Below are 16293 nucleotides of genomic sequence, written 5' to 3'. Positions count from 1 at the left end.
TTATTATCTTGAACATTATTATAGATAGAGATAAACTGTAAACAGCAATAATGTTCAGCAAAGTAGGATTTACAAATAAGTCAACATGACAGAAATGGTCAGTTGACCCCTTTAAAAGTTATTGACCTTTATAGTCAATTTTTAATCATGTTTCGTAAATCTTAGTAATCTTTTACAAAAATCTTCTTCTCTGAAACTACTGGGCCAAATTAATCCAAACTTGGCCACAATCATCTTTGGGGTATCTTGTTTTAAAAATGTGTCCGATGACTCGGTCTACCAACCAAGATGGCCGCCACGGCTAAAATAGAACATAGGGGTAAAATGCAGTTTTTGGGTTATAACTCAAAAACCAAAGCATTTAGAGCAAATCTGACGGGTGTAAAATTGTTAATCAGGTCAAGATCTATCTGCCCTGAAATTTACAGATCAATTGGACAACCCTTTGTTGGGTTGCTGCCCCTGAATTGGTAATTTTAAGGACATTTTGCTGTTTTTGGTTATTAATATTATCTTGAATATTATTATAGATAGAGATAAACTGTAAACAGCAATAATGTACAGCAAAGTAAGACCTGAAAAGAAGTCAACATGATCAAAATGGTCAATTGACCCCCTAAGGAGTTATTGCCCTTTATATAGTCACTTTTTAACAATTTTCACAAAATTTGTAAAATTTTACTAACATTTTCCACTGTAACTACTGGGCCAAGTTCATTATAGATAGAGATAATTGTAAGCAGCAAGAATGTTCAGTAAAGTAAGATCTACAAACACATCACCAAACCACAAGTTTGTCTTGAATCCATCTGTGTCCTTTGTTTAATATTCACATAGACCAAGGTGAGCAACACAGGCTCTTTAGAGCCTCTAGTTTCTAGTTTCAGGATAATAACTTGTTTACCAGTATTTCAATTGCTCTAAAATCATACCGCTATGTTTAAAACCACAAATAGAAGGCTTGGATTCATTTAAGGGGTTATGGGGCCAAAGTTTAGGAATTAAGGCCAAAAAGGGGGCAAAACAAGCATTTTTCTAGTTTCCAGACAATACCTTGTGTGTAATTGCATGGATCTCTCTGAAATTGTACCACAATGTACCATATAACAAAGGGGAGGCTGGGATTAAGTTTTGGGTTAATTGCCCAAAATATGTATGAATTAAGGGCCAAAAAGAAGCATGTTTCTAGTTTCAAAAATTCATGACAATAACTTGTGTTGAAGTGTATGGATCTCTCTGAAATTGTACTACAAGGTTCAATATTACAAAGGAAAGCATGAGTTAAAGGGTTATTAATCCAAGGGGGGGGGGGGGGGGGTGTTTCAATAAATTGGGGGGGAGAGGGATCTCAGTTTACCATTTTTTTAAGGGATTTTTTTTTTCAGCATTTTTCAAATTTCAAATTTTGAAAAGTTTCAATAAGAAATATTCAATTGCACAGTATTGTGCAATAGATGTGTTAGATCTTGAACCACATTAATTTTGTGGCAAAAACCTATATTATGTCAAAAATTTGATCACAATCAAAATTCAGACGGTATCAAGCTTGAATATTGTGACCAAATTTGCCCCAACAGTTCAGGGTTCGACCACTGGGGTCGTATAAAGCTGCGCCCTGCGGAGCACCTGGTTTAAGTTAGTGTGCGTTTGGATGATTTGTTCAGGAGACAAAAGTTTACATAAAAAAACTATATATTGCAGTTGTAGCTATGTTTGCTTATGTTTTTTCAGCTATGTATTCATAAAGAACTTGCCACCATTAACAGAAGAATTGAGGGCCAGGGTGCCTGCTTTACCATTGAAAACCAGAAGTTCACCTGAATTTTCATTAGTGCTAGATTTGGTATGAGTTCATTATATTGCTTTATCTTGAAAAAAATAAATATATATATATTAAACTTAATTATCACATCCTGCTTTGCTTGAGGGAGCAAAGCACATAAAAAAGGGGTGTAAAGAACATTGACTATAAAAGAAATTCAAAAAATATGTTAACTTCCATTCGAAATAGTTGCAATATTAATTGTGTGATAGTTTTGGAAGATTTGATAGTTATACCAAGCCTACTTCTGTATATTTAATCTTTTAACAGGCGATCACACTATTAGTTAGCTACTGCAGCTGATTTGTAGGTTAACTACCAGAGATAATTTGCAGTGTAAGAAACGGTGTAATCAGCACTCTAATTAAATATGAAATTATTAACCAATTACTGTATAGAAATTAAAAATAGAAAATGTATTTTACTCTCAATTATTTGAATTTTTATATTAAAAGATTTCAAGATTAAAAGCTGCCCCAAACGGTTGTGAAAACTCCGTGACTGGGGGTTTTAAACAAATTATTTGTCCAAATGTCGTTATCTAACTAAGTTTCCTCATCCTCAGATTACTCGCTTTCTATTTCCGATAAACTGGTATCACTGTCGACACTTCCAACTTCACTTTCGTCAATATCAGACTGCGTAAAACCTTCAAACTCTTCAATTAGAAGAATGAAGCCCATTCATCCGCCATTGTTTCAATCGCAATCCGCAAACAAAAACATGTATTAAAAAAAAACCAACCTTTTAATGAAAAGGAATGAACGAGGTAAAAGTTTATTCATTTGTAAAACCGAATTTGATTCGTTCATTTCGTGATTCCCCCTAAGTATTGTCCAATCTAAAGGGTTTTAACAGTGGTATATTTTACGGGAATATCCGTCACCGCGACTGCGCATGTGGTTGTTTACAGTGGATAGATCAGTCACTGCGAATACACAGGTGACCTGGCAAGCAGATTTATCAGTCAATATGAACTAAACGGTTTTAAATTCCACATATATATCCATCAGTGGTAGATAAAGAGTTGAGCACTCTCACACAAAAAAGTCAGATTTTTATTAAAATTTTATCATAGACTTTTATCAGCAATTCAATATCTGCATGTGTAAGATTTTGCTGCATTTAAATATTGCCTATTATTTTTTTATAGGATGAAACATTAGTCCATTGTAGTTTAACAGAATTAGACGATGCTGCATTTAGTTTTCCCGTACTATTTCAAGAAATTACTTACCAGGTAAGACAATGGTCAGAAAGTGGCAGAGTTATATTAATGATGTACTTACATGTAGGTGAATTTAAAAAAATAAAATTGAAACCATAAGTTGGAAGAGCATTTTTAAGGAACAAAATAAGGTAGAAATAATTATAGCATAATAGGTTATGGGGATCCTTTTCAAGATGTTTGCCGGGAAAAGGCTGAATCTAACTTTAAGCTTCTATTTGTATTGGTATTAATTGGGTCTCAAATCAAAAGAAAAGAAATAAAAAATCGGCTTAAATTTTGGTTAGGTATTGAAGTAATATATGAAAAGAAAAGTAGATGTTATTGGGAAAAATATTTCACCCTGTACTGAAGGGAAAAACCCAAGGAGTCTGAACATAGGACACAAATTCCTAACCCTCACTTGAATATGTACATCCTGAAGTCAATTTATATGGGGTTCGTGTTGTTTATTCTTTGGTTTTCTGTGTTGTGTCGTGTGTGCTGTTGTTTTTCTGTTTGTCTTTTTTATTTTTAGCCATGGCGTTGTCAGTTTGCTTTAGATTTACGAGTTTGACTGTCCCATTGGTATCTTTCGTCCCTCTTTTATACTTGCAGAGTAGAACCTTAACCTTAACAGGACTTCCAAGAACGCCTTCATTAGATTTATTCATGTTACTGTAAATTTAGAAATTATTGTGTGCATTTATTGCGATTTTGTCATTTTAGACTAAAATAAGATTTTGATTTTTGCAATATAAATGAGAAAAATCCTGTCTAAATCATATAAAAAAATATATAGTTCTGTAAAGTCATTTTCTTAATGTTAATAGTTTGAAACTTTACAACAATCATTGTACAAGGAAAAAAGGTCAACACTCCTTGTTCAAGGAAAATTATCATCAAATTTTTCTTGGCTTCAGTGAAAGGGAATGATCAGAGATGCTCAATCAACACGGTGCATTAGTCTAGTTATAATGCATGAACAATATTCCAATTTCTGAAGTCCAAGAAGACTAAAAAATTGTTTTAAAAGAGTAGACACTATTTGTGCTTTTAGTATGTAAATGTATGGCAGCACCTATTTAATGTACTGTGAAATCATGTGTTTATTATTTTGTCTGAATATTATATTTATAGGCAGCATTTCAGGAAATCAATATTTTCAACAGACAAGGGACCTAACTCCATGAATACATTTTTGAGTTCACAATATAATATAAAATATCAGTATCAAAATATTCTTGATTTTACATTTTTAGGTTAAAATGTTAGTATCAAAATAATCTTGTATTTACTTAATAGTATAAAAAGTTTGTAACAAAAGATATTTGAATTTACATTATAGTTTAAAATGTTAGTATCAAAATAATATTCAATTTACATTATCAAAATAGTATGTAGAGAGTATAATGTACGTATGTTGATTGTAGGTATACGTACGGACAAGACCTCACTTCAGGCAATTCCTAGAGAGAGTATCACAATTGTTTGAAGTCATCTTATTCACTGCATCAAAGAAAGTCTATGCTGATAAACTACTTAATTTGTTAGATCCAGAGAAAAAGTTGATCAAGTAAGTTACTAAACAACATTTGCCAGCAATATGTAGATGGTAATTATTTCTTTTAGAGAAATCTGAAACTTTTATTACATGCATGGATTTTCCATGAGAGTTTTCTGATATATTATCATTGCTCATCTCAATCAAATTGGCTTTCTTGCTTGAGTTGTTACAGTGATGATCAATGATGATCTGTTTATTGCTATTTTACCAATGACAAGTTGCTTATTTCATTGACAGCAGCATGTGCTCTCTTAGTTTCTAGCGATCATTTTTCATATCAATACTCTGCTGAAAAAGGAAACTATCAGTCAAGAAGATCAAAGGAAATAGTGATTACTAAAATTATCTTTGATCACCATTATAGATTATTAGAGATGCATTATTAAAGTTTATGAATTTATTTTTCAAATGTTTTTATACACTAATAAGCTTTGCTTGTGTTTAATGTAGATATAAAGATCAATTCAGAACTACAAAATCTTCAGTCTTGCAGAAACATGGTTTCTAAAATCTCTTGTAAACAAGAAAGGACAATTTTTGTCTCCCCTTGACTGAGTCAAAAAGCCAGACATAGGTCAATGATAATTGATAGGCAGATGTATTACAATTGCCACATCTAATGCCATGGAGATTATTTGGCTCCGCCCCTCAGTCATGGTCTCTTTACTTTGAATGGTTTGCTTACTTTACATGTATTAGTTTGTGATTAGGTCAGTTTATGGGGATCCACTTGTGGTACGTCAATGATATTTGGTATGCAGATGTATTAGCGTTGCCACATCTAATGCCATGGAGATTATTTGGCTCCACCCCCTCAGTCATGGTCTATTGACTTAAAATGGTTTGCATTATCAAAATTACAAATTGGTGAGACATATCACTGTGATAACAGTTTATGTTATTATAATAATATAAGACCATAACATAAAGATACTGTCAACCAACTTATTTTTTTTTTTGCAGATATTTTATTTCACATTTAGCCTTTACATTTTTCGACTTCACAGCTACTCATATTCACGATGTTTTAATTTTATTGATGTATTTATATAGGAGAACATCTTAGTTTAACATATTCACAACAATTGATATTCGATTTATATTTCTAGTCGCACAATTAGGTTGGTTTACAGTACATCGATCTGAGACCAGAATATCTATATATAAACATTCAATACCTACAATGAGAAAGTGACATATCTCATCATTATGCAGATTGAGATTGAACATATATTTCACAAGTCATTTTGTATCACTTTAAATTGCATTTTGTAGGTTTGTATTATTTGTATGATGTGGACGTTTATTGTGGTTTTAAGACATCGTCTTGTGAACATTGTGTCAATTTGAATTATTGTAATAAATTTGTACTTGATAGATTTGTTCAATATGATTTCAGACATCGGTTGTTTAGAGAACATTGTGTGTGTATAAATGGTAACAACTACATCAAAGACCTGACGATTCTAGGGCGAGACTTGAGGAAGACCATTATCATTGATAATTCACCACAGGCCTTTGGTTATCAGGTCAGTACTATCTACGGGACTTTTTGGGTTTAGGAACTGTATTTCAATTTGTACAGTGTTCTCCCCAGAAATTTTGGATAGCATCACATTTGGCGTAAAAAATAAATTTTATTTTTTTCAATGTAATTTGTCGCGTCGTGGTAATGCTCTATTTCCTTTGTTATATATGTTATTGTTTATTACAAAATGTATTATATTGTTTGTATGCTATAGGCCCTTTTTTGGTGAATAAAATATTCTATTCCACCCTATTCTTTGTATCTATATTGTTAAATTCATAACTGAGAATACAATTAAACTAAAACCATGATAACAGTATTTTCAGTGTATGTTTTCTATATTCATTTATAGTTCCAGTATTATTTTTTTCCTCTTGGGCCAAATAAAAATATATGTGTATAGATACAATTGCACTAAAAGAGGGACGAAAGATACCAAAGGGACAGTCAAACTCATAAATCTAAAACAAACTGACAACGCCATGGCTAAAAATGAAAAAGACAAACAAACAATAGCACACACGACACAACATAGAAAACTAAAGAATAAACAACACGAACCCCACCAAAAAACTAGGGGTGATCTCAGGTGCTCCGGAAGGGTAAGCAGATTCTGCTCCACATGCGGCACCCGTCGTGTTGCTTATGTGATAACAAATCCGGTAAATAGTCTAATTCGGTAGGTCACATTCAGGAAAGGGAAGGGGATTGTAGTTACGACGTAAGGAACATATCCAATATCATTTGTGATACGGTTATTCCATAACGGTCAACCAACTCGTGATGGCGTCCGTAAAATTTACGAAGGGATGATTTCAACTTCAACATTTGGAACTCTTGGTTTAATAGCTTCCTTGTGAGCAGCAACCCTCTATCAAGGAAATCATGATAGGAAATGCAAGCACGGGAATATCGTATCAATTGGGAGATATATACCTCGTATGCAGGTGCTGCTGGAATGTTGCTACTTAGAATTTAGAGTTCACAATTGGAAAGCTGAAATCATCTCTTTTGTCGTAAAGTTTTGTTTTCAACCGACCCTCATTGTCAATTTCTAGATGTAAGTCAAGATATGAGGCTGACTTAACTGTATCTGTAGTATCCTTTATCTCTAGCTCGATTGGATAGATGCGTTCCACATAGTCACCAAATTTTGAATTATTTAGGGAAAGAACATCATCTATATAGCGAAAAGTAGAGTTAAAGGATAGTGCTAACTTCTTATCTTTCTTCCTAAGAAGTTCCTGTTTGAAGTCAGCCTCATAATAATAAAGAAACAAGTCGGCAAGTAGAGGGGCACAGTTTGTTCCCATTGGAATGCCGACAGTCTGTTGAAAAACATGTCCTCCGAACGTAACAAATATGTTGTCAATCAAGAAATCAAGCATCTTGATAACATCAGTTTCAGAGAATTTTTTGACTTTCTTAAGAAAGTACAAAACTTATATAATTTAAAATCAAAATTTTCACTCTCGATTTACAACTAGTAATAGGAAGAGAAAGAAAGTAATACTAATATTTATATAGTCATAAAAAGATCAGACTCAATCTCTTTTTAAAAGAGAAAAAAATGTTCGTTTCTTTGAATTTTCATTTTGCAAACATAAATGTGTAGGTAAAAAACACTGGTTCTTATAATAAAAAAAGGAAAGAGAAAGTATCATATAGCAATAAAATTTAAATTAAAAAAACTTTCTTTATCATGTCTATCAAATATATTGGTTCATGGTCCCAGTTGTTTCTTTTTATCAAAATGATATATATATTTTTCACAAAGTTATCTAATAAATAGTCTGTTAATACTTAGTTTTCTCTTTAGGTATTGTTTTCTGTCTACTGTGCCATTTGTGGATATGTAGTTATTTTGTAAAATGTGGATTTTTGTCAGATCTGGTCCGATTCCGATCCGTAGTTTACACTAAAATATTAAATGGCCGCCGAAAGCAATGAAAAATACGAAAATAAAACAATGTTTGACAAGAGATTGGGAATAAATATGGCGTTTTTAATGCATTAAATGGATGAAACATAAACTAAAGCCGATCATGATCACTTTCTTAAGAAAGTACAAAACTTATATAATTTAAAATCAAAATTTTCACTCTCGATTTACAACTAGTAATAGGAAGAGAAAGAAAGTAATACTAATATTTTGAAAGTCATAAAAAGATCAGACTCAATCTCTTTTTGAAAGAGAAAAAAATGTTCGTTTCTTTGAATTTTCATTTTGCAAACATATATTTTGATTTATTTTATGATTTTCTGATTACATTTTCTCCTTGTCGATTGCATACCACGTGGTAATAATCATGTCACAAGCAGGGGTTAAAAAATCCACTAGCCCGACGCCCGGGACTAGATCATTTACGCCTCGGGCAATTACGGGAACCCCAGGAACTTTGTCAGTTTCTAAACGAAAAACGGTAGATGAATGGAGTAACGAGGCTGAAAATTCGTCCCCCCAAAATGCTAAATACGACAGGGAAAAACCGCGGAAAAAAATAATAGTGTCCAGGACAGCAGGGCTGTCAAGTCTTTAGCGCGAGACTCACATATGGCAGATTCCATATAAGAAAGTGAAACAACTCCCATAAGCATGTTAGGCAAAAATCATACGCAATGAACTTCTGTTTTTGAATATATGCTTTACTAATAAAGATAAAGACAATTTGACCCCAAAAAAAATTATGAGCATCATCCTTTTAAAATAAACAAGCCTTAAATGTTATGTTTCTGACATAAGATTTGACAGACTTTATTATTTCTGACATAAGATTTGACAGACTTTATTTTTTCATACATAAGATTTGACAGACTTTATTTTTTTCATACATAAGATTTGACAGACTTTATTTTTTTATACATAAGATTTGACAGACTTTATTTTTTCTGACATAAGATTAGACAGACAAATTGAGTTTCTGACATAAGATTTTGACAGACTTGATTCTGACATAAGATTTTTCATACATAAGATATTTTGACAGACAATATATATTTGTTTTTTTTGACTGACATTGGAAATCAAATCCTAGTTGAAAGTCATTTTTAAAACTCCTGGAAAATACTGCAGCCTAACATCTAACAAGATTTCACCTCAGGTCAAATTACTTAAATTGTTAGCACATTCAAATGTTTCAGACATAAGAAAACAAGTTAGACAGATCTTATGTAGGAAACATATAAGTTTAAATTATTGCTTGAATAAAGTTAAATAAATGAATCAACATGGGTTTTTTCTTATGCACAGCATGATTTACAGTTTAACTGGCATATATTGGAACCAACAATGATTTTGAAAGTTTTTACAGCGATGTTCCTGACGTAAGATTTATTGACAGACACCGAGCTATAAAGCAAGATATTTGAAAGTGAAAAAAAATATATATCACAGATGTTTTTGACTAAAAAAAGTAACAGATTTGGGAACAGGGATGTTTGAATAACCTGACTACACTAGTAAATACCAGTATACAAGTGTCAACATAAAGCATTGCAACACATAAACATTGTGTAAAAAAAATGGGAGTTAATTCTGTCAAAATTTTTGCATTTTTTCAACTTCATCATTTCTACTTTAAACAGAAACAATCATATCCAAAAATTATTTTTATAATTTCATCTAACATCATTTTTCATCAAAACATTCACAGATTATCTTTCAAATAACAGTAATTATTATTTTTATCTATTTATTCGTTTTGACAGACATTTCCATTTCTTACATGGAATCTGCCATATGTTCATGCTTATTTGGCGGCATTTTCCTTTGATCTATTGTTTTTTCTCTTTGATCTTAACAATTTGGCCAACAAATAACGCATTCTCTTCCCGAAAAATTGGCAGAACTGGGACACAATGATTACCTTGGCTGTTGCTGATGAAAAAAACAGACAATGCTCTGTGAATATTGCCGTTAGTTGCCCCAAGCTAGCCAATAAAATGTCTGCTTTGAATGTGGGAACAACTTAGTTAGGTTAGGCACCAAAAGAATAATAACAGATCAACAAAAAATATTAAATACAGTGTATAATGTCTCCTTCAAAACAAAGGGCACCTACTTTGTATTATGCAGCAAACTCTTAATTTTTTAAGGCATACTAGGGCTAGCAGGTCAGTTTTGATGGACTAGCAGTTCTTCCAACAGGGCTAGTAAAATCCTGCTGCCTATAAGTCCTGGGCTAGCTAGCTGTAACAATTTTTTTTAACCCCTGACAAGTGACAGCTTGGGGTATTAGTATCCAACCAGTTATCACCCAAAGGGCAATTAACACCTATGTAATCACTTTAGATTGCCTCTATTGTCCGACTTGAAGGGATTACAATTAACAGTGATATATTTTTTTATGATCATAAGCAGTAATTAGATGAAAGTTCACAATTTAGGACATGGCTTTGCCAAGAAACGAGAAAAGTAACATCCTGAAAATAATTATAGCGTCGCAAATATAGCGTCGTGGTACCGCGACGCTAAAACGGCCTGGGGAGAACACTGTAGACTGTATTTCAAATTGAATTACTACAAAAAAATTACATATATGATTGCTATTGAGAAAGCTCCACCAAAGACAAATTCACTTAGCGACATAACAATGCAGATGAGAAAACTCTGGAAGTATGATTTCAGTAAAAAAGCAAAAGTCTTAATTTGCTCCACAATACTGAACAGCCCTATATGAAGACAGTTGTTTGTTTAATAGAGGTAATGCCTGATTAGGTTGTAATAACAAAATAAAGGTGTCAGATTTGCTTTGCCTAAATTATTATTTGTTAAGTCAGTATTTTTATGACTAGAATTACTTCCCTTTGACTAGTGATCTTTTTGACTATTTTCAGCTAGACAATGGTATACCAATAGAAAGTTGGTTTGTTGAACCATCTGACAGGGAACTATTGAATTTGTTACCATTTTTAGAAGAATTAGTGTTTAAGGTTTGTATGAAGTATTATTTCCGACAGGGAACTTAATTTGAATGGGGATGATTGTGTAATTAAGAAGGCATAGGGGCTATTGAAGGAAAAAATACACAAGATGGGGGAGGGAATGTTGAATATATCAGAAGTCCAGTTTTGTTATGGGTCATTGTTTTCTGTAATAAAAAACTGTTGAAAGATTTGAATTTCTTGAAGGTCTGTTAAGTCATTTGACTTAATTCAAGGTCTGTGCCAATTGAATTGATTGAGGGGGGGCACATTTAAAAAAACAAAACTCGATTAAAAATCTAGGGAAGCTTTAAGAAACAAAATACAGGTTACCTTTTGTAAGAGGTACAGACAGCATTAATGGAGCTGTATTTATTAAAGGGAGAAGATAGGTACAAAGAGTAAAACTCTTAACCAACAGAAGAGGAACTTTAATTTTATAGCAAAATAATAAACTCAGGAAACTTGTTGAAGTTGACAGATGATTGACTTTGGAAAACAACCTACTTTGTTAACAAAAGGAAATGTGGAACAAATGTGTGAATCATCAAAATCAAACAAAATATTAGTATAATCATGACTTGTAAATATATATAGCAATAGACCACTGTCTTTAACATATTTCATTGATCCTTTGTTTGTTTTAATGAAGTCTTTATTATTTTCAGCATGAAGATGTCAGACCTGTTATTCACGACCATTTCCGTCTCCACACACTTCTTCCCCCATAGTCATGGCAATGGTTACCACCCTGATGCATGGAGAATTGTTACAAATCATGTAAAAGTTTGTTATATTTTTATACACATGCAAAATGAATGTTGTTTTGTTAAGATAATTGATACTAAGGTCAAATACACTTTTATGTTTTAAGGGATATTTCATTTTTATCAAGACACAAGACTACAAATAAAACATTTTATGATACAAGGGCCACCAAACACTTTTTCCAATTTTTTGGTTAAATTTATGGTTACTGATAAACCCCCGTCCTAGAAATATAAAGAATAAATTTGATTTAATTTCAAGCTGGATCAGGCTTAAAAAATATTATGTTTTTTACGATTTTAAACTTAAAAATTTAAATTTTATTTTAAATTTTGTTTGTCTGGTTGAAAGAGGAGGAAGATTAACAGTGCAAGTTAAAAATGACAAATCTTAAGGGTTAGGGACAATATTTAAGAAGATAGGGTCAGCAGAAACCATTTTATTGTAAGACAGTACCTTTGAACCAATACTGCAGCTTGGATAAATTAAAGTATATTCACAGTTGATTTTTTTTACTTAAAGTTCATTATAGGAAATGCTTTTTACCTTTAATACCTGAAAAAATAATTCTTATATAATTTCTTTACATGATGCTTCACTATTCATATGAATGAAGACCAATATCCTCCTATGAAGAAATGGTGAACCTGTTCTATATCAGCATTATTCGTCGGAGTTTGTTACTCTGATAGAATAGAAGAAAACTCTTTTAAAGAATCAATTGCGAGCCTTTTTTGTCTTCCAAATTTAAAGGTGATAAGGCCTTGTTGACAAATTCTTGATACATTTTTAATTAAATTTAAGTCAGTACATTTTTATAAAAGAATTATTTGTTGATAAGATTTAAAAAAAACCAAAAAACTATATTTTATTGTTAAACAGATGGCTTACCATGCCAAAAACTTGTATTTGTAATGTTGAAATTTGTTTGGCGTTCTGCTCTGATAAAATGTATATATAATTGAGCAGAGTTATTTTTAGGTAGATATTATTTTTAAGGAAGTCATTATGAATATTTTTATCATATTCTTGATTGAAATTCTGCATGTTAATAATTGGCCAAAATGCTTGAAAATATTTTTTTTTTTTTTTTTTTTTTTTTCTCTCAAGAATCATGAAACGACTGTTGAAGAATTAAATCCTTGGGAAAGCACTTTCTTTAGACACAAACCACCCATAATATTTTTTTTACCTTTAATTCTTCAAAAATGCTATGAAGGAAAATGCCACTACCAACTTGTTATTTATATTGCTCCCTTTCCCAAATGTAGGATCAGCTGTTCTCCCCTAAAATTGATAAGCATTCTACTTTCTCTAATTTCTGAACATGTTTTTCACAATTTTGATTCTAATGCAGGAAATTATTGTGAAGACTTTTTTTTTATGTTTCCCACTTCTGTTTTTTTTTTTTACATGACTACCATCACCAAGTATATTTTATTAGAAGTACTTTCCATCTTCCTACAAATATTCAATTTAAGTTGTCAACTGGGTCTGGTTGAATTATTTATATCCCCTCACCCGTTCAGCATCTGATTATATTTTTAGGTTAATTTGGCCATAATTAGCACAGAATTTATTCTCAAGTGAAAATGTACAAAAACGATGTTAACCAGTTGAGCAATTATATTTACTATATTTACTATACATGTTGAAGGAATTTTATTTTTGTTGCCTTTTTTGTTCTTATATTGTTCTTATATTATGCAGTTTGATTTTATTATTTTATCCTCATTTTAAAATATTGAGATCTATGTTTTACCAATATCTTATATACATGATGTTTTTTGTTAAATTTTAAAATGAATTTTACCTAAGCATGGAACAATTTTTGTTCGTGTGTTTTTGAATTGTACAAAATGTATGGTTTCATTGTTTGTGGTAATTAGTTGTAGTCTCAAGATATGATTTGAAGTGGTCAAATGTCTACAGTGTTGGTCAGTTTTTCTATTGGTTTCAAAAGAATAATACTTGGTTCAACTACATGCCGAAAAAAATAAGTGGAGGGAGGTAGGCAAATTATTCCATATCTTTTGACTGGTTTAATTTTAGTAGTGCAGGTACAAAAATTACAAAAAATATTTCAGATATCTTAAAGAAACGATAAAAGCACAAAATAAACCTGTAGATCTATAACTTAAATGTGATCCTCCGATACGAAAGTTCATGATAAAGTCAATTGAAGGGAGATGATTCTTGTATGACTAAGTATTACACAAACTGTGAAATGGTACCTTGTCTTCTGTTTTTTTTTGTTCTTATTACTGCTGTAATTAATCATGATGTATAAATAAATAAAATGGCAAATTGTGTGATCATCTCAAAACTGAGCTGTTTATATGGCAAATTAATATGATTACTTTTTCCTTTATTGTTGTTAAGAAAAAAACACTGAAACGTTGTTGTTATATAACAGCATATGGATTCAAAATTATTTGAAAAGCATTTAAACACGAAAGTTGATTTTTTTATTTATGAAAAAAACTGCTAGGTTTTGAGATGGTCCGATGACTATGTATGCAATGTTATGTATAATATGATATGAGTCTTTTGTTGGAAGCCCTGCTATAAATCTGTTACTTCCTTGAGTCTTTTGTCGTGACTCTTTAATAAGTAACAAATTGGACAAATTAATAAATGAGTTTACAATGTCACTCTTACAAAGTTCTAAATAGTTTGAACTTTCCAGCCCTTTTTTCCACAAAAATATTGTAAAGATGAAAATGAGAGTCCCAATTCCACCGTTCTATCATGTTTATTCTTGGCTATAGTGTCTTTGTAAGTCATATGGTTTAGGTACAGGTAGAAAGTCTTGTTTTCTGGGAAATAAAAACTAGAATTATTTCACTTTCAAGAAAATATTAGAATTGTTGATGGAAGGTGGCAAAACTTTGCCAAAAAATATAGGGTTAATGTGGGTTTTTTTTTCTAAAAGAGGAATTTAAATTGGATATTAGGGTTTGAGTATCAAAATTTGAATATTTTTTCCAAATCATTTCATTCACTGACTTTTTTTTGCAATAATATTGCTTTATGAATTTGATCTGACTGACTTAAACAGCTTTATAAATGGATGATGTTCTTGTCAAGAAAAAGAAACACTTTGTAGATTTTGACACTTTTTACCTATTGGTAGTGGAACCATGTTCAAAGCCGTTTATCAAGTACTCGTTTAAGCTAATGTAGGTTAAATTTTTTAAGGAATTTAGAATTTGTACATGAATAACAAACACATCATACTTTTTTTGTATTTTTGGCTCTCCATATATTAAGCTTTATTTTGTTGTAGGCAGCAAAAGGTCACATCACTAGGTCAAAGGTCATTGTAATAATTAATGGCAATCAACATGTTTTGATGTAATTGTATATATTATATGACTGAATTATGTTACTACTGGTTTGTTTATATAGGGAATCGCTATGATTTAGCTTAGTTCAGACAGCTGAAGAACCTTTGTTATTGACATTCTCCTGAAACAGTTACTGTATAGGTAAAGGGTGTTAAATTTATTCTATTGGTAGATGACAAATACTTTTTGGTACAATGAATTTCTAAGATTGTTTCTATTTGTGCTTAATCTGTTTTTGTAGTGCCTTCCTAAGGTACCATGTATATTGGAAAAAAAAACATCAATGCTGCTTATTTTCATTTTGTAAGCTTTGTAATTAATTTTACATATAAACACATGTACAGTGTTTATTCATTTGTACCCATCAGGTGTTGGTTCAAGAGACAGGACAAAGGATGAAGGTTTTAAAGATTATAATGGTTATAACTGACGAATTTTGTTTCTGTCCTAAAGTTTATCTTGGTGAAGTCAGTCTGGCAATTTTATACGGACATTGATTTACACCAGAAACAATTATGCTTTGAGAACTATTCTCATGATAATAATGTTGGACACTTTTTTCTCCTGTTTTAAGCTGAACACAATAAAATATAACACAGTTAAATATAGTTAAAAAATGAGGGGGGACAAATATCTTGGATGTCATTAACTAATTTATTGGTTAGAAAATCATAGAGTAGGATGTTTAATGTACTGAGGGGGAATTACTCTTGTATGAAATGATACAGGCACAAATAGTAATTGAAAGTGATTCTATATAAATATACTGTGATAAAATTGCTAAAAATAGAGTTATGTTGATAGATTTATCATGTAAAACCATTGATGTGACCTTAAATCTTTATAATGGATGTACAATTTGAAATAAATGATAAAAAGTTCACTTTGCTTTTATTTAGTCTTCAGTGCTGTAGTGTGCTGTTAAGCTTGTCTTGCAATATGTGTATAAGGCTAAATAAAAATAAATGTGTGGTTCCAGTTACCCAACCGTCCCTAGCTTAGACCCATCTAAAACGTATGGTCAACAACAGTCATATTCCTGACTTGGTACAGGCATTTTCAAATGTAGTAGACACACAAGCATTAGCCTTTCAAAAAGGGCTAGTCGACTCTTACCTGATGAAAATG

The 16293-nt window shown here is 31.5% G+C and overlaps 1 protein-coding gene across 1 annotated transcript in view; it reads left to right on the top strand.

Moving 5' to 3' along the window:
- LOC139495148 (CTD small phosphatase-like protein 3) overlaps window positions 1-16048 on the top strand; it is a 39035-nt gene extending 22987 nt beyond the window's left edge. The window contains exons 7-12 of the mRNA XM_071283328.1: window positions 1732-1843; window positions 2976-3062; window positions 4463-4605; window positions 5996-6125; window positions 10961-11056; window positions 11716-16048. Of these exons, the coding sequence (XP_071139429.1) occupies window positions 1732-1843; window positions 2976-3062; window positions 4463-4605; window positions 5996-6125; window positions 10961-11056; window positions 11716-11778 (631 nt within the window). The 3' untranslated portion in view covers window positions 11779-16048. The remainder of the gene's footprint in view (window positions 1-1731; window positions 1844-2975; window positions 3063-4462; window positions 4606-5995; window positions 6126-10960; window positions 11057-11715) is intronic.
- The last annotated feature ends 245 nt before the right edge of the window (window positions 16049-16293 follow it).

Source organism: Mytilus edulis, chromosome 11 (genome assembly GCF_963676685.1).
Source record: "Mytilus edulis chromosome 11, xbMytEdul2.2, whole genome shotgun sequence".
Taxonomy (NCBI): domain Eukaryota; kingdom Metazoa; phylum Mollusca; class Bivalvia; order Mytilida; family Mytilidae; genus Mytilus; species Mytilus edulis.
This window is presented reverse-complemented; position numbering and strand designations above follow the sequence as displayed.